A 23,390-nucleotide genomic window follows, 5' to 3' on the forward strand; every position below is an offset into this window, starting at 1 on the left:
TTTTTTCGGCCGGACACCTCACAAGGCGCACCTCTACCAGACAGCAGAGCGGTAAGATCCTGTTTGTGACGCCAAGTTGTCGCGGGCGGAGGAGGGGACGCTACGCTCTCCCACTGCTCGGGTCCGGCTGCCGCTACTCCGCGGCTGCTGCTGCTTGGTGGCTCGAGCGATGGGCCGGATCCCGGGGACTCGAGCGGCGCTCCTCGCCCGTGAGTGAAAAGGGGTGGTTTGGTTTGACATTGTCCGTGACGCCACTCACGGTTGTGGTGATTGTGTGGACACCACCGCCGCTCTGGACGGGGATCCCGGGAGCGGTGACAGGGAGCAGCTTTGTTGTTATTTCTCCCCTCCGTGGGTAGGGGGTTGGTTGTCCCGGGGCCCGGTGATGGGGTAGGAGTGGATGGCAGGCGGGTTGCGGGGCCTGGTGAGGTGCAGGGTCGCAGGGGCAGCGCTGTGCCGCACGGCACGGAGGTACTCACTCAGCCCAATGATGATGACACAGTTCACGGTAAAACAAGCGGCTGGATGGACGGGTCCCTCGGACGGCTGCGGTGTTGCTGTTCCCTGCAGGTTAGTGATGACTGTCTCTCCCTGCACCTATGTTCTATGTTGATTCCGATGGGTTCCCACCGGTAACCCGCTCCCCGACCTGGATGTGGGCCGGAGGAGCCCCTTTTGCCCGCAGGCACTGGCCCTGGTAAACGGTTGCCCTTGGCGGTGGCGGTGTCTCCCCTTCACGGTTGGACGGTTGCCTTCTGTCGGGACTTGACTGTTTGGAAACCCGGAGGTCCCCTTCACTAACGGATTCGGCAAATTCACGGCGACTCCTAGCCTTGCCGGGGTCCGAAAAGCCCCTGCCACTGGTGCTGGCTTCTCTTTGTGTACCGGTCCGGTACCGCCGGGCCACCGCCCGTCCACGTTCCTTACGGCAAACTCCGATAGGCCACTCCTGCAGACGGTCACCACCGTCTGCCAACCTTGCTGCTCCGTCCGGACCACACACCCGGACTCACTTCAGTCTGCTCTCTTGCCACTTCACTACTGCTCACTTTCCCTCCTTCCACTTTCACTGTCAAAACTGAACTGCTCCTTTTCCCTCCTCCAGGACTGTGAACTCCTTGGTGGGTGGAGACCAACCGCCTGGCTCCACCCCCTGGTGTGGACATCCGCCCCTGGAGGAAGGCAACAAGGGTTTTGTGTCTGACCTTGATGTGCCTGCAGGGAGTGTGGGGTGTGTAGGTGTTGTGCTCTGTGGCCCCTGGCTTGTCCAGGGCGACACACTTAAGTGTGAGGTAAATTCAGACAGTGGCAGTTGAAGTTGATGTCAGTGTGAGGTGAAGTGAGGTGAAGAGTGTAAAATGGAGACAGGCCTGTCCTGAGGTAACTGTTGAAACCTCTGGAATGGCCAGCTACAAATTGGCAGGGTATCAGTCCCTGAGACACCTGGACTTTCAAGGTCAGTAGCAAACTGAGAGACTGCTATTAGCCTTTTCATAAGGAGCAGTGAAATTGCCCAGGAGCTCAGCGACGTGATTGAGTTAGGAAACTTCTAGAAGAAACAGTGAGTTTTCCTTCAGGATTCTACTTGTCTGCTCGCTGGAAGGGATCAGGGATCCAGAGTTTCTTTGTCATGAAAATGCCAGGATTTCAAGACACCTTTTCCCAAGTAGGGAAGTAGCGACAGGAGGTATACACTATCACCACACAGCTGAGAAACTAAACTCTATTTAGGGCAGGTAAGACCATCATCATTGTGAATGCTGTAAGGAATGTTCCGGACTGTTCTGCAGAGAAACAGTAAAAGGTAGAAGCTCCCTGTCCTGTCTCTGGCTGATATATTCTCTGCTGCACCATCCCTACCTCAACTTTCCTAGGAACCAGCCCTAGTTGGGGGGGTGAGGAGACAATCTATGGCACTGTGCATCACCACCTAACCCCTGGGGACCTTCAGCAGTGCCAGGCCATATCAAAGCCGAACATCCCAACTGGCGTCACAAGCTATTTGTTTATTTATTTTTCTTTCCCCCTTTTTAATATTATTTTTAACCCCCATCACGAAAGCCTGTTGCATGCTCCAGGTACTGCCCCATCACCACTCGGATCCAACACTGTGACATCAGAGGTCTACCGGGGGTGGCACAGGGGATCAACACATGTTGGATTGTGTAGAGGTGTGGTATCCCGGTACCCGTTCTACTGCTGCTGAGTTAAACAGTTCTCATGTGGCAATAGATCTGTTCGAGTGTGCCAGAATTACTGTGTGCAAAGTGAGTCAGGCAATATGAATTGCACTGTGTTATGTTCGTCCACTGAGGATTGTTAAATGTACTTTGCTGCCATCTAATGGTTGATGTATGCGTATGAAAGTCAGGTGTTCATTCTCCTCACAACAAGCTTAGGCCTCTCAGAGCAGCTGGAGTACAGTTCTCCTCACTTGCTGTAGGAGGTAATATTCTGCACAGTCCAGGTAATGCTTTGCTGATGGAGGGACCTTAATGGGTTGGCTCCCCGTGGTGACACAAGAGTCAGGAGTGTGGTGACACAATAGTGAGAATGAACACCTGACTTTCATATGCATACATTGACCATTAGATGGCAGCAAAGTACATTTTACACTCCTCAGTGGACAAATATAACAGTGCAAATCATACTGCCTGACTCACAGTGCACACAGTAATTCTTGTACACTGGAACAGATCTACTGCCACACGACAACAGTAAAACGGGGTTGAACTGATTGAACTCAGCAATCTCACCTCAGGTGAACTGAGTTCAATCAGATCTGCATCGCCTAGCAGAAAACCACATTTGTTTTGTCAAAAGATGCAGATTTGCTTGTGAAATTTATTTACCATATTCCTGCATCAAATCTATATCCTTTGGCAAAAAAACGCATCAAAATGCGATGCGGTTTTGATGCAGTATTGATGCGATTTTGTGTCAGGAGATACAGATTTGGTGTAGGAATATGGTGTATAACTTTCAGCACAAATTTTGCATCATCCTGCGTCAAACCTGTTTTTGTGTTTTTTTTGCCAAGGGATGCAGATTATATACGCCAAATTCCTGCACCAAATCTGCAACTCTTGGCAAAAAACTGTATCAATACTGCATCAAAACCACATCACAGTCAATCCTCTAAGAGGTAGTGGACAAATAAAAATAAAGAAATTGTGATAAACTACAAGCAGTGTTAAGTAAGTGATAGTTAATAATGCGTTGTCATTAGTCAGTATTTGGCCTAAAAAATGTTTTTCACCATGTGAAGGTAAATTGCAGAAGTCTTGAAAAGTAAGGATCAACACTGTAAATTGTAATGCATGCGGGTGTGGACCCACTGCGTCACAAGACCGGACTTATCATGGAGTGGTGTAACTATGCCACTACCTGGTTCTTTACTAGAACTTCTGATAGTGAGGCTAGGCTTGCTGCTACTGGCAGCCACCAGGTGCCAATTCAGGGGACCACTCAGTACAGTAGCAGTTGACCCCAAATGGTCATGAACCTTGGTATGGATTTGGAAGGCGGGCAGAGCAGGACCACAGGCTGGAGAGGATTTGGGTGCTAGAATGGACAGAATGGATGGTGCAATCTAGTCAGGTTCCGGTTCACGGACAGAACTGGTTCAAGTACAGGCACAGGTGGATCAGTCTGGTGGGGGTTGCAGCCACAGGACACAAACACTGTATACTGGATAGAGATGCAGCGTACAGCACATGGGTACTGGATTCAGGACAGGATAAAAGAACAGGTAAAACTCACAGTAGTACAGGATCAGGAACTTTGTTGAAAAAGCACCTCCCTAAGGGAGAGGGTGTCCTAAATACATAATGCCTCCCAGCGATAGGCTGGAGGCATGACTTAATTGAGCGTCCCGGCCCTTTAATAGGCAGGAGGAACACGTGTGCTTCCTAAGCGTGCTCCCAAGAAACCTGCACAGGCACAAGGAGCAGAAAGCAGCGGCTGGGACAGAAGCCGAGAAGGAACAGAGAGGCCGGGAAGGTGAGGGCAGCAGCGTCCTTGCTGGGAGGAGGAAGTGGGGCAGTGCAGGGACGCCACTGCTATTGAGCCTTTGCATAAGCTTGATGTATTTGTCAATAAAATCTTAAAAACTTATGAAATTATTACACTTGTACTTTAGAAACTGTAGAAACACCTGATTAAAACAATTAAAAATAATGAAGGAGCAAACTTTGTGAAACCCAAAAACTTGTGTCAGTCTCAAAACTTTTGGCCATAACTGAACACCATATCACTGTCTTGAGTATTTGTGCAATATTTTACAATTTTCTCTTCATGCTATACTGCTGAGATTAGAGCTCTGACAAACTCTCGTTATCCTAAATCACTCTGCTGCTGCATTCCCTTCCTTGGCATTTTTTACTGGCTATCTTAGCTCCAAATAATTGGCTGTACTATACAATGTGAGTTATTAGTTGCAAGGCATTAAGGGGAAGCCTGGGTGGACATAACTGAGGTCATGTGAGTAACTGCTGCTGTCTCCTGTAATATGTGAAATGCTGGCAGGCAATTTTTAAGGGGCGATTTACACAAATTGTGTTGCAAATAGAGTGGAGTGAGTACCTAACTATTCTTACTCGCTATACTCATTATGAGTTCCATCTAATACTCGTGTATTCATTCCGAATAGCGTATGCAATGCAAGTCATGGGGAAAAACTCGCAAAGTAAAGAGTAACCCGAATGCTGCACTATTCGTGCGAGTAGCAAATAGTGCGGCATTCGGGTTACTCGTTACTTTGCAACTTTTCCCCATTGATTTGCATTGCACACGCTATTCGGAATGAATACGCGAGTATTAGACAGTACTCATTATGAGTATAGGAAGTATGAATAGTTAGGTACTCGCTCAACTCTAATTGCAAATTGTTCAAACTGGCTGGGACCTGAAAATTTAATTAAATTCAACAAACCAATTCACTCATCTCCGGTGGCCAAGATAAAATTCCCCCCATGTAGACCATACATGTTTTTGGACTAAATATTTAAAGTTATCAAACATTAATTTTCTGTTATTCATTTATATTTTAAAAACAAAAAAGAGGCACACTCACCTTCCAGCACCCCACTCTGGAGGTCTCCACCAGCTCTGGAAGTGTTGTCCGCTCCTTTCAGAAGTGACCAGGACCCTGCAGCCTGTGATTGGCTGCATTGGCCAGGTGATTAGAACAACACATCATAAGATGATTGCCGTGTGATTGCCAACATGTTTATATAGGCAGATAATTGTCAACAAGTGCTGGTTCACTGATTATCTACTAGTCTAAGCACAATAAGTAGCTGCCAAACAACTGCTCAGCTCTTTACATACACACCTGCATGTCTGCAGGAGAAGGCAAATACAATGATGTCATCAAAACTCCATGTAAAGTCTTCATGTGGAGGGTAGAACTGTAGATTCGTGGAGGCTTCCTTTCGAAGATCAATAAGCATTGTTGAATGAATCATTGGGACGGCAAAACATCCCTGTCTCTTCCATTCCCTTACGAGAACATAGTCTGGGGTTCTTTTATAATAACCCTGAAAATAATAATATTAAAAAAGTGGGTCAGAGTTTTGAAACTACATAAAAGAAAACTGTCTTTGTTGCTCATGGCAATTAATCAGAACACAGCTTCAAAACTAAAGCTATACTGTAATTGTTTGCTATGGACAAAAAAAAACACATTTTCCATTTATGCTTTTATAGCATTACCATTTCATTCTATTCTATCACATAATATTTCATCACAATGGGCCAATCTTAGTGGTTCATGACCTAGGTGGTCCTAAAGGAGGCATGACCTATTTTCAATGAAGGGGGCACCATTGGCTGATGATCTGCACACATGGAGCTTCCGTCTCTTATCCTGAAGTATTGGAGTGTTATTTAGGTATATGACTAGCATTTGTGATGGCTAACTATAAGGATAGGGGTGAATGGAGCTTAATATATCTCACAGCAATGTCAAGCTGGTAGAGGTGAGCAGCAGGTCATGTTAAAAATGTGAGTGGCTTATTGTAGGGTGTGGCGTATATTTAACACCACTAAATGAAATCAGAACGCAGATCAGACTATATACTTATCCTCCAAGATCACCTCTCCCACTTCATCCATGCATTCATCACCTCACAGCCAAAAAGGTGAGGAGAGTCATTTATTGTGATTGGTAACTACCTGAACTTCCGGGAAGAAAACCCGTATGCAGCTATGATGGTCCTCCCTACACTGAGAGTACACTGAATTCACTTTATTATTATCATTATTATTTTTTTAAATTAATATTAATTATAATATTTTTAAATCCACTGGCTGCTAAAAACCAGTGTAAGTGGGTAGACATGTCTAATGATACAAGTTGGTGAGTTTTACATATTTTAGCACAATAAACACATTTGTTATAAGAGAATAACACTGTAAGAACAGTGAGACTATGGATCTCTCTGCCACATAATGTTGTAATGGTTGATTCATTACTAAAGTTTAAGAGAGGCCTGGATGCCTTAGTTGAAAAATATAATATTACTGGTTATGTTCTCCAGGTTCGGTAATTGTTGATCCAGGGAACTATTCTGATTCCCATATGTGGAGTCGAGAAGGAATTTTTTTCCATAATGTGGAGCTTACTGTCTGCCCCATGGGATTTTTTTCATTCCTCTGGATCAATATGTTAGGTTAGGTCATGAGTTGAACTCAATGTACTTTAAGTCTACTTTCAACTTAAAAACTATGAAACATGAAAAATAGCTAGAAGATCTGAGAACAACTTGAAGTTCTTGATAGAGGGAATGAGGGAATTTGCAGTTCACCGTCACATCTGTAATATTTGAATTTCTTCTGCTAGATCATAATGTCCAGGGGCCGCTTCTTTTAAAGAGGTTGTCTTAGCTTCTCAAATCGGTAAAATTATACAGTACTTGTAAAAAAACAAAACTTTGCAGCATATTTCTCAAATGAATGAAGGGCTTCATAATTTTATAGTGTGCGGCTTGTTGTCTAGGTTATTGGCCACCTCTGTAGTCTATCAAAGGGGATGGTTTCCTAGAGAAGGAACACGATTGTAAGCTATTTGATAGAAAGCTTCTAGTCACTCTGCGTTCCTCCAATGCTGCAGAGGAAAAGCTTTCAGTATGGGAGATCACAGAGTTCACACTGGCAACACAACCATGCCACAGATCTGAACTGTCAATCATCAGGAGCACACCACCCTCAGCAAGTACAAAGCCAAGAGGCAGAGGAGCAGTGTGCTCCTGAAAAAAGCAGTCTAGACAACCACTTAGATGTAGTAACACAGACAAAGCTTTTGAATGAAAATAGAAAAAGAACTAGAAATTCCAAACCAGGAAGGAAACATAAGGCAGAAAGTAATTATGCAAGGACCGCAAAGCAGTTTTCCAATGTACACAGAATATGGCCACATTTACATAGCAGTATTTTGCAGCAGTGTTGGTTAAAATTTGGCCAGTTTTATTAATTTATCTTCATTATGACTGCATGTTCATTATTAGCTAATCACACTGGATTTTTAAAAGGGGTTGTCTCATGATGACAGTCCTGGTCCATATGTTACTTTTAGGCATATAAAAATTATAGAAGTTCTCTGGGATCCAACTAAGTAGAAGCAGCTCCCCCTTTAATGAACCTAGTCCATTTATTTACATGGTGATCAATTTCATACTGAAGTATACATTTGTTAACCCCTTTACATTTTTCTGTGAGAGTATCCAACTTTAAGTGTATGGATTCAGACAAAAAGTTTTTGAAATGTGAAGAAAACTTTCACTAGTATAACAGCATACCAATTGTATGATAGGAATACACTATAACAATGGCATATTTCACTTTTTACAGATAACGGTAAAAGCAAAAATTGGATCTTGTAAAAATTCTTCAGCATTCACAAATCACAAGAAACCTATTGTCTAAGGCTCGTTTTGGTGCCAAGGAAGTGAACTATGAAAGAGTAACAACACAGCATAATAGAGAGAAAGAACAAGTTGTGGATGTTAGAGATGAAGTCCACTTATTCCACCTATGCATTTCCTTGTTTGACACAACTTGCCTGTTTCCACACAACACTAAAATCAATAGCTTTGGGTAGCATTTACTTTTATTAGCTGCTGAAACTTACAAGAACACTGACAAATGTCTATGCCATCAATGACCCATAATTTCCAAAGACATTTTACTGCGAAGCCTAAGTATTATGTGTTTGATGTTGCTCATTAATGTTGAGCAATCCAACTTGTCACATTTACAGACATTTTTATTAATTCTTCCTTTATTAACTAATTTTCCAGAAATATTATATTGCATAACCAAGACTTACCATTTACAGGTAATATAAAGAACATAAGAAACATAGTCTTATGGTCAAAAGCAATAATACACTTGTCACAAGTGTCTTTTGTCCCTTGATATTTGTGATGGTTGTGGGATCTGAGCTCCACATTAACTTGTGAGACTCTATATATTAAATGTATTTGCTTTTTGCTGGTGCAGCAAGGGTTAATGTCAGTTTCTGATTAATTCACTTCATGTGCTGCCTGTTTGTGACCACTCCCATCTCCTATAAATAGTCACATGGTCTTTCACCTGATATTGAAACAGAAAATCAAATCTGTTGTTACCACGCATGGCTGGAGAAAGCCTTTAGAAGCTGCTGCAGCTTTGCTGTTTTGTGAGCTGTGTTGCCTGCAGCCTTTTAGTTTGGTTATATTCTTTTTATCTATTTCCCCCTATTTGTCTACTGACCCTTGTGTTTGATTATTGCATCTGGTGGGACTAGTGCTCTACCTGGCCTTCTCAGTAGCCCGGGTGAGTTTAGGGTAAGCGAGGCCCTAGGCACATGATTGCGACAGGGTGAAAGAACCTGTATAGGGACATTAGGGAGTAAAGAGAACAGCCTCAGGTGAGTCCAAGAGGTGTTCTTGCTCCTCTCTCCCTAGTGCCAGGACCCGCCATGTTTGCAATGTACCCTGTTTGTGGCGGCACTTATTGGAGGTTCCCTTGCCCTATGCAAAACCCCGATAGTTACAGCATAACAACACTACAGTTGAAATTGAGAATGATTTTTCAGCCTTAAAGTCCAAAATTACAAATAGTAGAGGCCAGGCCTGTACAACATATGGCCACAGACCGCAGAGAACTTGTGGATGCCGGTTGCCTTCTTCCTGTATTCAATTCTTTTTGCATATTTCAGATGTCAAGAATGTGACAAACACAGTAAGGAACCATAAGCCCTCTAGGTAGGAGCCGAATATTGAATCTATGGACTATTATTGTAAATGGTAAAGGGGTTGTGTTACTGTAAGGGCACATTATGACGAAGTTAGGGAATTGTAAGAGGGAGCAGTGTGGTGGACATTATAGAGAGGGAGAGTTTGGGGGGACATTATGGAAAGGGAGAGTGTGAGGGAGGGAGCATTATGGAGAGGGCAGTGTAGGGAGGATATTATGGAAAGGGGCAACTGGGGGCCATTATTGAGTGGGCATTGAAGGGGCAGTATGGGGTGGAACAACTAAGGGGCATTACGGAGAGAGGCAGTATAGAGAGGGGCAATATTGGGGGACATTAAGGAGAAAGGAAGTGTAGGATGGACATTATGGAGAAATAGCAGCATGGGAGGATACTGAAGATAGAAATAGCATGAAAGAAAGCATGCATCTATTAACTATTATTATAAATGTAAGAGGGGTTGTGTTACTGGTAGTACACATTATGAGGAAGTGAGGTGGTGGAATTGTAAGAGGGAGCAGTATGGTGGGCATTATGGAGCGGGAGCAGTGTGGAGGGACATCATGAAAAGGGGCACTGTGGAGGAGGAGAATTATGCAACGGGGCAGTGTTGGGGGGACATAATGGACAAGGGCAATGGGACACATTATTGAGAAGTACAGTGTGGAGGGCATTATGGAGAAGGGCAGCTGTGGGAAGGGACATTATGGACATGGGCAGCTGAGGGGATATTAATGAGATGGGCAATGGGGGCAGTAGGGAGGTGGGCAATGTGGGGGGACATTATGGAGAGGGGAAGTGTGGGGGTCATTATGGAGAGGTAGCAACATGGGAGGATACTGAAGATGGGACAGCATGAAGGACAGAGTGGAGGCAAAATTTTGTAAAGAAAAACATCATGGCAGTTATAGTTCATAAAGGATGACAGAGTGATGGTTATAATATATAAGAGAGACATGGTAGAGGCAATGTATCATAGGTTGTGCAGCATGAGAATCATATTTTGTTCAGGATGCACAGTGGGGGACAAGCATTTATTCAGGGTCACAGCATGGGTGATACTTTAATTAATGGGGCATTATAATGATCATTTTATTTTTGAGGGCATTGTGTTGAGACGACTGGAGAAATTGGAAATTTTGATAGATTAGCAGTGGGCTTGAAATCTCATCTTGGCATCTGTACTACATTCAGACTATAAAGATGGGAACAATGTCATTCAAAGAAGAAGGCAGATATAAGGTACCTGCACATAAATGTTTATTTTTGAAACTACCTGTGTCTCATCAGTACTGTGGTTCTTGTATGGTCTGATGATGGCTGGTAACAAAAACTCAAACCATCTCCTTATTATTGTTAAGAATATTACTGGGAGTTTGAGGTTCATGCCACTCAAGTCTAAAAAGGGTTACCTGACATTGCAATTGATCGCTGTACTAAGCTTGGTGCTGCAGTCATATACTGATGATGGTTCTGGGGCTGTATTAATGTACTGATTGCAGTTCTGGTGCTGTATTTATCTGCTAATGGTGGTTCTGGCAATGGTTCCAATTACAGATTGTGGTACTAGTTCTGTATCCATGTACCAAGGGTGATTCTGTTCCTGGATTCATGTCCAATGCTAGGTCTGGTGCTCCATTCATTTACTGACTCTGGTACAGGTGAAGCATTCATGTACCAATGGTGGTTCTGATGCCGGATTTATGTACTGGTGCTGGTTTCATGTGACCAATGGTTGTTCTGGTGCTGAATTCATATACCGATGGTGGTGGCGGTGTTTTAGTTATGTACCGATGGTGGTTCTGATGCTGGATTCATATACCGACCATGGTTCTGGTGCTAGATTCTTGTACTGCCGGTAGTTCTGGTGAAGGATTCTTGTACCACTGGTGAATCTGATGCTAGATTTACGCACCGATGGTGGTTCTGATTTTGTACAATCCATAACGGGTTAGATGGTGTTCTACAGGGCAGTGTTAAATCTCAGAACTCCTCAAAACTTAGAGTTTTGAGCTTATGAAGATTTGGTAAGTTTCTTACTCTGCTCCAAAAACAAACTGAAAATTAGGATGGTCATTGGTGTGATAAAGCTTCTGTTAAAAAACAAAGCACCTGGATGTGACAATATTCCAATAGATCTTATAACGTCTTCTGAAGCAGCAGTTGGTGTCATCACTCGCCTGTGTCAACACATATGGACAACTGGTAAATGCCCCAAAAACTGGACAAGATCGGTGTTTATTCCTATTATAAAGAAGGGAATTGCTAGTGGCTGTGGAAACTATCCAACTATTGTGCTCATATGCAGGGGTGGGATTCAAATTTTTAACAACAGGTTCTCTGTAAACCACGCCCAGTTGAAAACCACACCCATTCAGTAACCACACCCATTTTGTTAGCCATACCCATTTACACGCACTTTCCTCAACCAAAAAATACAAGTAATTTAAAGTAAAATCTCTATCCCCTTCTTACCCTCCTATACCTTCACTCTCCTGCCCAGTACCAGTTGTTCCAGTCACTGTCAGTCATATTGTATTAAATGTTTTTTCTACAATTTTTATAAATTATTACTAAAGGAGTCCTGCTAAAATTGGAACGGACGACCTTCCCCATACAGATCTCCCCCCATGTGCCCTCTTTCCCCTGCAGATCCCATCCCATAATGGCTTCTTTTCCCAGCAGATCTTATCCCATGTGCTCCTCTCCCCATATAGCTCCCATCGTATGCAGCCTCCTCTCCTCATATAGTTCCCATCTTATGTGGCCTCCTCTCCTCATATAACTCCCATCTATGCAGCCTCCTCTCCCCATATAGCTCCCATCTTATGTGGCCTCCTCTCTCTATATAGCTCTCATCTTTTGTGGCCTCCTCTCGCCATATAGCTCCCATCTTATGTGGCCGCCTCTCCCCATATAGCTCCCATCTTATGTGGCCTCGTTTCTCCAAATAGCTCCCATCTTATGTGGCCTCCTCTCCCCATATAGCTCTTATCTATGCAGCCTCCTCTCCCCATATAGCTCCCATCTATGCAGCCTCCTCTCCCCATATAGCTCCCATCTATGCAGCCTCCTCTCCCCATATAGCTGCCATCTTATGCGGCCCCTCTCCCCATATAGCTGCCGTCTTATGCGGCCCCTTTCTTCATATAGCTGCCATCTTATGTGGTCTCCTCTCCCCATATAGCTCCCATCTTGTAGCCTCCTCTCCCCATATAGCTCCTATCTTATGTGGCCTCCTCTCCCCATATAGCTCCCATCTTATGTGGCCTCCTCTCCCCATATAGCTCCCATCAATGCAGCCTCTTTTCCCCATATAGCTCTCATCTATGCAGCCTCCTCTCCCCATATAGCTGCCATCTTATGCGGCCCCTTTCCCCATATATCTGCCATCTTTTGCGGCCCCTTTCCCCATATAGCTGCCATCTTTTGCGGCCCCTCTCCCCGTATAGTTCCCATCTTATGCGGCCCCCTCTCCCTGCATCTCTGGCTCACTGAGTGCTTACCTTCTCCAAGCACTGGCAGCCTCACCTCTGTCTTCCGTCCACCGCGGCACTCTGCACACTGACGCTGACAGACAGCAGTAGGAGGAGCTACCTCACCATGCTGCCATGACCTCTGCAGCGTCAGCGCGTCGCTGCACGCCGAGTCAGGGAGCAGACAGGCTCCACTGTACCCGGAAGTGCAGCGCAGAGGTACGGGGATTCATTTCTGCTAGTGTCTTAAAGACATTAACACAGATGAATACAGGGAATCGGATCGCCCGAGCTGTTTCTTGCCGGTTCGAGGAACCGGCTGCTATTTTAACAACCGGTTCGCCTGAACTGGACAGGACCGGCTGAATCCCACCCCTGCTCATACGTCATGAAAGCAAAATACTACTGAAGATCCTACAGAGATGGCTATAGCCTTACTTTGACAAAGAGCTGCCGTAGGAACAAGCAGGATTCAGAACAGGCAGAGGAACAAGAGATGTAATTGCTAATGAGGAGTCAGGTGCCACAGAGTATTGCACCCAGTAACAGGTGCGGAGCTAACCCCAGGATTCCTGGAAGACCAGTGCCGGTAAATACCATTCCAACACACATCCATGCCCTTTTTCCCCAGACTGTATAACAGGCTAGAAACGGATCTGATGGATGGCCGTCTATTGGTCGGGACTTATCCAATCTGTTAGTCAGAGACCTGGGAGGGGGAGGGGCTAGTCAGTGCAGTGGACAGGGGACGGACATCTTGTCAGATGGTCAGACAGTCAGTCAGTCTGTGGATGGTCAGTCAGGAGTCGACGCTCAGACAGAGAGTGTAAAGTGACTTATTGGGCTAAAGGAGTATGGTCGCCCAGGAGATTACGGTGTGAGTACTTACGGGGCCGAGCACTGGCGGTGTGCAGAGCCCTAGTTCAGGAAGATGCTTCAAGCTCGCCTGATAAATCTTCCCAATGAGGGAATCATCAAGGTTCCTCACCAACGTTAGCGTCTAGGGCACAGCAGCAAAGAGGGAACTCGGGAACGGGGACAGAGGTCCGACCCAAGAGAGGTTCAAGCTGCCTGCCATACGAGCAGGACTGTGACAACAGGAGGGGACCCCAAAACGCTCCAGGCCACAGGGACCCACCAATTGCAGACGGATGCATGGAAGTAAAGCTCACCAGGTCACTACACCGGCATTGGGATCAAGGGAATACCTGACGTCCAGATTTTTGTAGAAACCAGCACCAGCCTGGTTGCAGCTACTCAGAACCAGTGAGTAAAAAACAAGTTAAACCACAGCCCCTGTGTTGTCTGAATCTTTCCTGTACCTCTGCATCACCATACTACAACCACCATCATACTCCCCTGGGACTTAGCCCTACTTGCGGAGGGCCATAACATCCAAGCTGCTGAATACCACCAGTCCCAGCAGTGAGAGACTTTGCAGCGGCGGCTTTCCCTACATAGCCACAACCGCAAGTGGCATCACGAAAAACATTTTATTTATTCTTATTTCCCTTTTTTATTCCTTTCCCTTTTTTTAAGCGACCCCCAGGGTCACGGAATGGGCACCGGCCACCCTCGTGACACATCCCTGTGACTCAAGGCCCAGGACCGAGTACCCCAATGCCCTGGGATGTGTCACTAACAATAGATGGATAATGGAAAAGGCCAAATACAACAATGAGATCTATTTCTGCATCATTGACAACACCAAAGCTTTCGACTGTGTTGATCACCAGAAACTTTGGAATACCATGAGGAATATGGATGTGCCAATCCAATGTGATCAGCCTCATTAGGAATCTTTACATTGAACAAGAAGCAACAGTCCGAACAGAACACTGTGACACGGCATAGCTCAAAGTAGAGCGATGAGTCAGACAAGGCTGCATCTTGCCAGTATTTCTCTTCAATTTATATGCAGAAGATAATTTCAGCAAGACTGGACTTGCCAGAAAAGAAAGAATCAGAATTGTTTGACGAATCTTCAACAATCTTAAATACACAGATGATACAACATTGACAGCAACAAGCATTGGTGGAATAAATGACTTATTAGGGAGTGTCAAGATAGGAAGCTCAAATGTGGGACTCCTGCTCAATATAAAGAAGACAAAGCTATTGATTAGAAAAAACAAGGATCCAGCATCATGGAGAATGGATGAATAAAACTTGCTTTTATTGGAATTTGTTAAGAACAGATATTCAATCCAGTGGGAACAGAGGCACAACTACTGTAGCGGGTTACCAACGCGTTTCGACCAGAGAGTCTTATTCATGGCATGTGATTTACCCCAAACTAATCCTGTATAAAAAGGTACACATTCCCCTCATTGGCAGAGCTAAGTGCTTGATTAAAACTAAAACCAAACAGGTGTGTGTTCCCGTGCAATAGGGACACATTTGTCATGAAAAAATATATATGCAATTAATCTGATTTCATTCAATCAGATTAATTGCATATATATTTTTTCATGACAAATTTAATCCTTTGTAATGTACTTTATGATCTGTATATATACGTATGTATTTATTTATCCTTCAATTGCAGTTTCCTACATACATGTTTTTACTCCTGTCCAATGTGTCCCTATTGCATGGGAACACACACCTGTTTGGTTTTAGTTTTAATCAAGCACTTAGCTCTGCCAATGACGTGTAATGTGTACCTTTTTATACAGGATTAGTTTGGGGTAAATCACATGCCATGAATAAGACTCTCTGGTCGAAACGCGTTGGATGACCTGCTACAGTACTTGTGCCTCTGTGCCCACTGGATTGAATATCTGTTTTTAACGAATTCCAATAAAAGCAAGTTTTATTCATCCATTCTCCATGATGCTGGATCCTTGTTTTTTCTAATGTTGCCTTCCGCCCGGGCCAGGGCGTTCCTTGCATCGGTGTGGAGTCCAGGAGTGAAGAGGGGTGAGCTGACAACGTCTCTTTGTTTATAAAGCTATTGATTACTGCCATGTACGACCGAGACACATTTGAGATGGATGGCGACAAATTGGAAGTTGTAAAGGACTTCAACCTACTCAGATCAATGATCATTCAAGATGCAGCGATGACACCAAAAGTCAATAGGAGAATACCAATGGGCAAATTAACAATGAAGTCACTTGACAAGGTCTTCAAATTGAAGAACATTTCACTGGTGACGAAGACACGCCTCGTACATAATCTGGTCTTTTATGTAGTACCATATAGATGCAATACCTGGACGATGAAGAAACAAGACAGAAAAAGAATTAGTGCCTTCGAAATGTGATTCTGGAGAAGGATGTTATCAATACCGTGGATGGCAAGAAGAATAAACAAATCAATTCTGGAACAAAACAAGACAGACTTGTCACTTGAAGCAAAGATCACCAAGCTACGACTTGCTTACTTTGGACACATCATAAGAAGACAGCGATCACAGGAGAAAAACACAATGGTTGGAAGAATAGAAGGAACAAGGTGAAAAGGAAGACCAGCAACCCGATGGCCTGATACAATCAGAATGAATGTGGAGAAGATTCGAGTGGACATATCTAAGCTTGCACAAGATTGATCTTCCTACAGATCATTCATCCATCCAGTCGCCATGGCTCGAGATTGAGCTGAAGCCTGTTAAATAATAATAATTAATAAGTTAGGGCAGTCACACTGAGTTTTTGGAGAAGAAATTCTTCAAATCCTCAAAAACTCAAATTTCTTAAAATGTGGTTCTGTTAATGTATTAATGTACAGATGATGGATCTAGTGATATATTCCAGTCAAGTATGCATTTAAGTATATTTGTGGCCCTTGGGATTGTTTCAGTATGACAATGTGGCAGTTGGACCAAAAATGATGTGCACTTCTGGTGTAGAAGGCTCACATAACATTACATCTTTATGTTTAAAAAGGAAGCTCTTCTTATTGCGGAAATTGACACACCATTCCAGCATGCCAGTGGTGAGGAGACTTTAAGCCACAACGATCCTCTGGAAAATATGCAAATCGTGTCTTCAGTGAGGAAGTAAATGAACTCTAGTGCCACCTATTGCAGGTAGCAATCCTAATAGTCTACAGTGACAGTTTAACGAGCCTTGTCATATGACTTAGGATTTATGCCAGATCAGAACCTCAATTTGCAGACATGCTGCTTTGGGATAGTTGTCCCTCGTCAGTGCAAAGTATGAGATCTAATCTGGCTGTGTGAGAGGCTAAGATGGCATCTAAAGGGGAAGCTATTCTCCTTGCATAACTCCCAGAGAAGCTTTGTGGCTTAAAGTCTCTGGAATGGTGTGTCAGTCTCCGCAGGGACAATATCTTGCCCTTTAGGCTCCATCTTAGCCTATCATGCAGCAAAATCAGATCTCATAGTTTGCACAGATGCGGTACAACCACCTTGAAACATCGTGTTCTCAAATTGAGCTTCTGATCTGACATAAATCCTAAATCATATGATGAAGCTTGTTAAAGGGTCACTTTTGACTTTAATAATTGCTAATTGCAAAAGGTGGTACTAGAGTTTGTCTACTTCCTCACTGAAGAGGCAGTTTACATATTTCCCAGAGAAGCATTACAGCTTAAAGTCTCCTCAGCACTGGCATGCTGAAATGGTGTGTCAGTCTATGCAAGTATAATAGTTATCCCTTTAGACCCCGTCTTAGACTCTCATACAGCAAGATCAGATCTCATACTTTGCACTGACGAGGGACAACCATTCCGAAACATCGTGTCTGCAAATTGAGGTTCTAATCTGACATAAATTCTAAGTCATATAGCAAGGCTTGTTCAAGGGTCACTTTTGACTTAGGATTGCTGTCTCCATCAGTGGGCACTTGAGTTCCTCTATTTCCTCACTGAAGAGTCAATTTGCATCCTTATGTTTGCTGTGTATGCCAAAAATACTTTTTTTGTCATCTAAAGAAAACTGATTATATACACATATGTATAATCCTACCTCTAACATCTTACATAGTTTGACTTCTTTAAGATAAATTGACACATTGTCACGCTGTACTCTAAGATGTACAATAGCAGTACAGCGCAGTAATGTGGGACTGAGAGGATTCCTGAAACTATCTGAGAAGGTAGTTAGCTGGTAAACCACTAGGGGGCATAAAAGTGGAGGAAACGTATGAGCAGGGAATTCCCTAGCGGAGGTAATACTAGTCAAGCCCACCAGATGGCAGTAGAATTGTCAGAAAGCCGTTTCACAGCATGAGGTCTTGTAAGTACACAAGGGCAAAGTCTAAACGTAGTCAGAGGGAAGCAAATAGTCAGTAGCCGGGAAATCAGAGCCTAGAAGCGAGGGGGAGTGGGAAGACAAGACAGAATAAAGGTAAACAGATAAGGAACAAACAGGGAGACAGCGGGAGAGACACTGATGGAAACAGACAACAGAGGAGGTTAACAGGTCAGGTGAACACGGAGGTCAGGAGAGGGCAGGGCAGACAACAGGTCACTCAAGAGCAGAACACAGCAGAGCCAGAAATATCACTGGCAAAGTCCAAGAGAAACAGTGCCCTAATAAAGCAGCCTGACCTCCAGAACGAGGCAGAAAAGATTAACCCCTAACGTGACTTGCATCAGAAGTGAAACTAAAAAAAGGCTCAGCTCCAGCTGAGCCAGGAGACAATCATGACACACATAGTACTTTTATTTTGCATAAATGTCTGCGACTATCTTATTTATCTGAATTGGGTTTTCAAAACTACAGACATGTTTTGTCCTTTTAGTTCACTGCACACTAAAATCAACACAGAAATATTGGCAATTATTACATACTGTTTCCATATTTGAAATACTCACTTGTGGCGTCATTCCACACCAGAAATTTGAATAAAGCGTTCGAGACTCTAGCATTGGGGCCACAATAGTTTTGTTTTCTTCAATGAGTCGATTTAAGGTTTGTGGGTTGGTAAGAAAGTTGTCTACATCTATGTACTTGAAAGAGAAAATAAATATAGACCCATTATATTTGTGACAATAAAAACACCTATACAATAGTTAGAAAAGCCATAGCAAAAACCCTTACAAAATTAAAGGAAATCTGTCAACGGGTTTTTGTTATGTAATCTGAGGATAGAATGCTGTAGGGGTTAAAACACTTAATGTAGGGATGTGTCACTTAATAGGCTGTGTGCTGTTTACTTACAATGAAGGTTTAATCACCAAGAGATTATCATTGCAAGGACTATGGAGCTTGTGAGCAGTTATCCATTCACTTATTCATGCTCCATCCTCTGATAAGCAGCTTACCGACAATATTTACTGTGTCACAAGTGCTACACCCAGTAAACTAAGTGATACATCATAGCAATCAGGGTCCCCTTTCCTACATTATGCTACTTTCAGATGAGGTAGAAAAATCTTGTTGGCAGATTCCTTTTAATAATATTACATTGAAACATTAATAATACACATTTGATCTTTTATATGCGTATATATATATATTTATATATATATATATATATATACTTTGTCCACCAGTATTAAGTTTGACTGTATCTATGCTAGGCCGCATTTTCAACTTATCGGATCATTGCTAATTCTGCTATTGTACAAGATGAGCCCTGTTTCCAAATGGAAGCATTTACTACAGGTAAGGAGAACGGCGAAGCCATGCAGTTCATATATATCCTCTAATATATGAGATTCCTGCAGCTGCTCTGCATGATGTCTGATACATGAGCTGAATAATCCATTATGTTCTGAATAATTCATTAATTCCACTATCACCTAAGCATTGGAAATTATGTATCTCAGATTAAAAATAATTATTATAGAATGTTAAAATGAAGCTATAATCAGAAAATTACCTAATGTTGAAATAAAGTTTTTTGCGTGATATGTATTTGTTTAATTTGGCGATGTTTTAATTTTCATAACTCGATCTTCAATAAGGAAACAAAATCAGCAATGTCACAAACTTACACACTGGCCACTGGGTTTTTAATTTAGACTCCTATTTCCCATCCTTCCAATAAAGGTATATACATAGCTCCCAATCATCCTGGAATCAGCAGGACTGTCCCAATCTGATTTTTTTTCTTCCTTCCCCAGGACTTGAACCAACAATTTTCTAACATTTTAGCAGGAAATAAACATTTGAGCCACAGACCCTGGTGATGTCACAGAGAGAATTTTCTATACTTGAAGCTGCAGTGCAGACTCTGACTCCACAGGCAGATTACACTGGACATAGAAATCCATTGTACAGAGCAATGCATCTCTATGTCCTGTATTCTAGAGAGAGAATAAAACAATTTTTTTCCTTTAATAAAATTACTAAAAAGTAATAAAAAAATAAAATAATGTCATTTTAATGTGTTTTTTTTAACAAAATAATAAACATCAAAATCAGCAAATAATATAGACATATTTGGTGTCCCTATAATCGTAACGACCCAAACAACACAGCAATAAGATCATTTATAAGGATCAGTAAATGGTCTAAAAACATGTGATTAATTATTTTTCTCTATTAAACCCATTAAAAAATGTAATAAAAATGTAACGCTGAGGTCGTGTTCACACATAACATAAACGCTGCATTTTTCCTCCAGGTGTCCACACCACATAACGCAATAATAATTTTTAATGCATTTTTCCCGATATTTTATACATATTTGGTGCGGATGTAAATCTGCGTTTTTTAATGTTTTTTTAGCACTACAGAAAAGGTGTGATTCTCTGTCTAAGGGCTGCTTCTCACTTGCGAGTTTCTCGCAGTAGAGCAATGCGAGAAAATCGACACGTTAGTGAATGATTCAGCTCTCATCTGCGATTTTTTTCTCAGTCCAAATCAGACTGAGAAAAAAAATCGCAGCATGCTGCTTTTTTGCGAGTTTCCACTGCGAGTCTCTCCAATGCAAGTCTATGGGAGCGTGTAAAAAATCGGATGTCACGGGACGGCACTCACACCATCCTAGTGACATCCGATTTTCTAAATACATTTCTCGCAGGTTTCCTAAAACACTGGAAACGAGCGATGTCTCACAATGTCTGTCAATCACTATTCTCTGTCAGTCGGTCTCTCCCTCTCGGTCTCTATTCTCTCTCTGTCGGTCCGTCACTATCTCTGCCCCTCTCTCACAGTCTGTCGGTCATTTTCCCCTCCTCTCTCATACTCACCGTTCCCCGATCTCCGGCGTGGCACTGCACGGCATTCACACTGCTGCGGCGGCTTTTACTATTTTGAAAAAGCCGGCCGCTCATTAAACAATCTCGTATTCCATGCTTTCCCCGCCCACAGGCGCCTATGATTGGTTGCAGTGAGACACGCCCCCCACGCTGAGTGACAGGTGTCTCACTGCAACGAATCACAGCAGCCGGTGGGCGTGTCTATACTGTGCAGTGAAATAAATAAATAATTAAAAAAAATGGCGTGCGGTCCCCCCTAATTTTAATACCAGCCAGATAAAGCCATACGGCTGAAGGCTGGTATTCTCAGGATGGGGAGCTCCGCATTATGGGGAGCCCCCCAGCCTAACAATATCAGCCAGCAGCCGCCCAGAATTGCCGCATACATTAGATGCGACAGTTCTGGGACTGTACCCGGCTCTTCCCGATTTACCCTGGTGCGTAGGCAAATCAGGGTCATAAGGAGTTAATGGCAGCCCATAGCTGCCACTAAATCCTAGATTAATCATGTCAGGCGTCTATGAGACACCCTCCATGATTAATCTGTAAGTTACAGTAAATAAACACACACACACATGAAAAAATCATTTATTAGAAATAAAAACACAAACAAATTCCCTCATTACCAATTTAATAAGCCCCAAAAAGCCCTCCATGTCCGGCGTAATCCACGGACCTCCAGCGTCGCTTCCAGCATGAAGGTGACAGGAGCTGCAGCAGACACCGCCGCTCCTGTCAGCAACTGAGGTGATAGCGCGATCTGCTGAGGTGTCACTGAGGTTAATCGCGGCCACCACTGGATCCAGTGGCAGCCACCGAGTAACCTCAGTGACACCTCAGCAGATCGCGCTACTCACCTCAGTTGCTGCGTGGATGTGACAGGAGCGGCGGTGTCTGCTGCAGCTCCTGTCACCTTCATGCTGGAAGCGACGCTGGAGGTCCGTGGATTACGCCGGACATGGAGGGCTTTTTGGGGTTTATTAAATTGGTAATGAGGGAATTTGTTTGTGTTTTAAATTTCTAATAAATGATTTTTTCAGGTGTGTGTGTGTTTATTTACTGTAATTTACAGATTAATCATGGAGGGTGTCTCATAGACGCCTGACATGATTAATCTAGGATTTAGTGGCAGCTATGGGCTGCCATTAACTCCTTATGACCCCGATTTGCCAACGCACCAGGGTAAATCGGGAAGAGCCGGGTACAGTCCCAGAACTGTCGCATCTAATGTATGCGGCAATTCTGGGCGGCTGCTGGCTGATATTGTTAGGCTGGGGGGCTCCCCATAATGTGGAGCTCCCCATCCTGAGAATACCAGCCTTCAGCCGTATGGCTTTATCTGGCTGGTATTAAAATTGGGGGGGACCGCACGCCATTTTTTTTAATTATTTATTTATTTATTTCACTGCACAGTATAGACACGCCCACCGGCTGCTGTGATTCGTTGCAGTGAGACACCTGTCACTCAGCGTGGGGGGCGTGTCTCACTGCAACCAATCATAGGCGCCTGTGCGCGGGGAAAGCAGGGAATACGAGATTGTTTAATGAGCGGCCGGCTTTTTCAAAATAGTAAAAGCCGCCGGAGCAGTGTGAACGCCGTGCAGCGCGGCGCCGGGGATCAGTGAGTATGAGAGAGGGCAGCTAACTTCAGTCACTCGGGGGATTAGTGGTCACCGGTGAGCCCTTCACTGGTGACCGCTAATCAGGACGCGGCACAGACAGAGCCGCAGCATGACAATGAAGTCAGGTGAAGTTCACCCGAGTTCATTCTGATTGTGCGGCTCTGTCTGTGTCTGCTGTCATCTGCCATTCAGCTCTGCTACATGGCTGTCTGTGTCTGCTGTCAGCGGCCATGTAGCAGTGCTGAATGGCAGATGACATAGTAAAAAATACGCATTACACACGCATTACACACGCTAGTAAAATCATTAATTTATTCAGAAAAAGCATCGCACTTGCGTTGCACTCGCACCTAACGTGAACTAAAATCAGCCGAGTTTTTTTCAGCCCAGTCGGACCGATTTTACTCGCATAGATGTGTTTCCACCCTAAAACTGCAACTGCATTTTTTTTTATTGCATTTTTTTTACGCTCCACATAGACGCTTATAGAAAAACCCAACTAAAGCAGTTCAGTAGCGTCTTTAGATGCACAGTGAGTAGAGATTTCATAAAATCACATCCATTTTGCTTGGACAATTACACCGTGTTCACATGTTGCATACATTTTTTTTATTTTTCTGCTGCTTTTTTTGCACAGAAATTCTGCTGCATTTAACTGTCCAAGCAAAGTGGATGTGATTCTGTGGAGCCCCGCATTACCTTCAGGTGCAGGTCGTCGCAGGGTCTCCACAGGTTTGGAAATCTTCTGGTCACAGGTAGGTTAACTTTAATGAGGGATTTGTGACGCCACTCTTGGTATTTGCGGTCAGGGGGGTGACCGCCACTGCAGTTTAGGGGACACCTGGGGCTGATGTTAGTTGCAGTTAGTTGTTGTGGCCTCCCGAGAGTGAGGCTGGCCCCAGGGCCCGGTGTAAGTGAGCAGTACCACAGGTCGCA

General features: G+C 43.8%; 1 protein-coding gene across 1 annotated transcript in view; it reads right to left on the reverse strand.

The window, feature by feature from the left end:
* COLGALT2 (collagen beta(1-O)galactosyltransferase 2) overlaps positions 1-23,390 on the reverse strand; it is a 362,921-nt gene that overhangs the window by 140,546 nt on the left and 198,985 nt on the right. Inside the window, exons 4-5 of the mRNA XM_075322014.1 lie at positions 18,499-18,633; positions 5,336-5,540 (exon numbers count right to left, since the gene is read on the reverse strand). Of these exons, the coding sequence (XP_075178129.1) occupies positions 5,336-5,540; positions 18,499-18,633 (340 nt within the window). The remainder of the gene's footprint in view (positions 1-5,335; positions 5,541-18,498; positions 18,634-23,390) is intronic.

The sequence above is a fragment of the Anomaloglossus baeobatrachus genome, chromosome 8 (assembly GCF_048569485.1).
Source record: "Anomaloglossus baeobatrachus isolate aAnoBae1 chromosome 8, aAnoBae1.hap1, whole genome shotgun sequence".
NCBI classification, from domain to species: Eukaryota; Metazoa; Chordata; class Amphibia; order Anura; family Aromobatidae; genus Anomaloglossus; species Anomaloglossus baeobatrachus.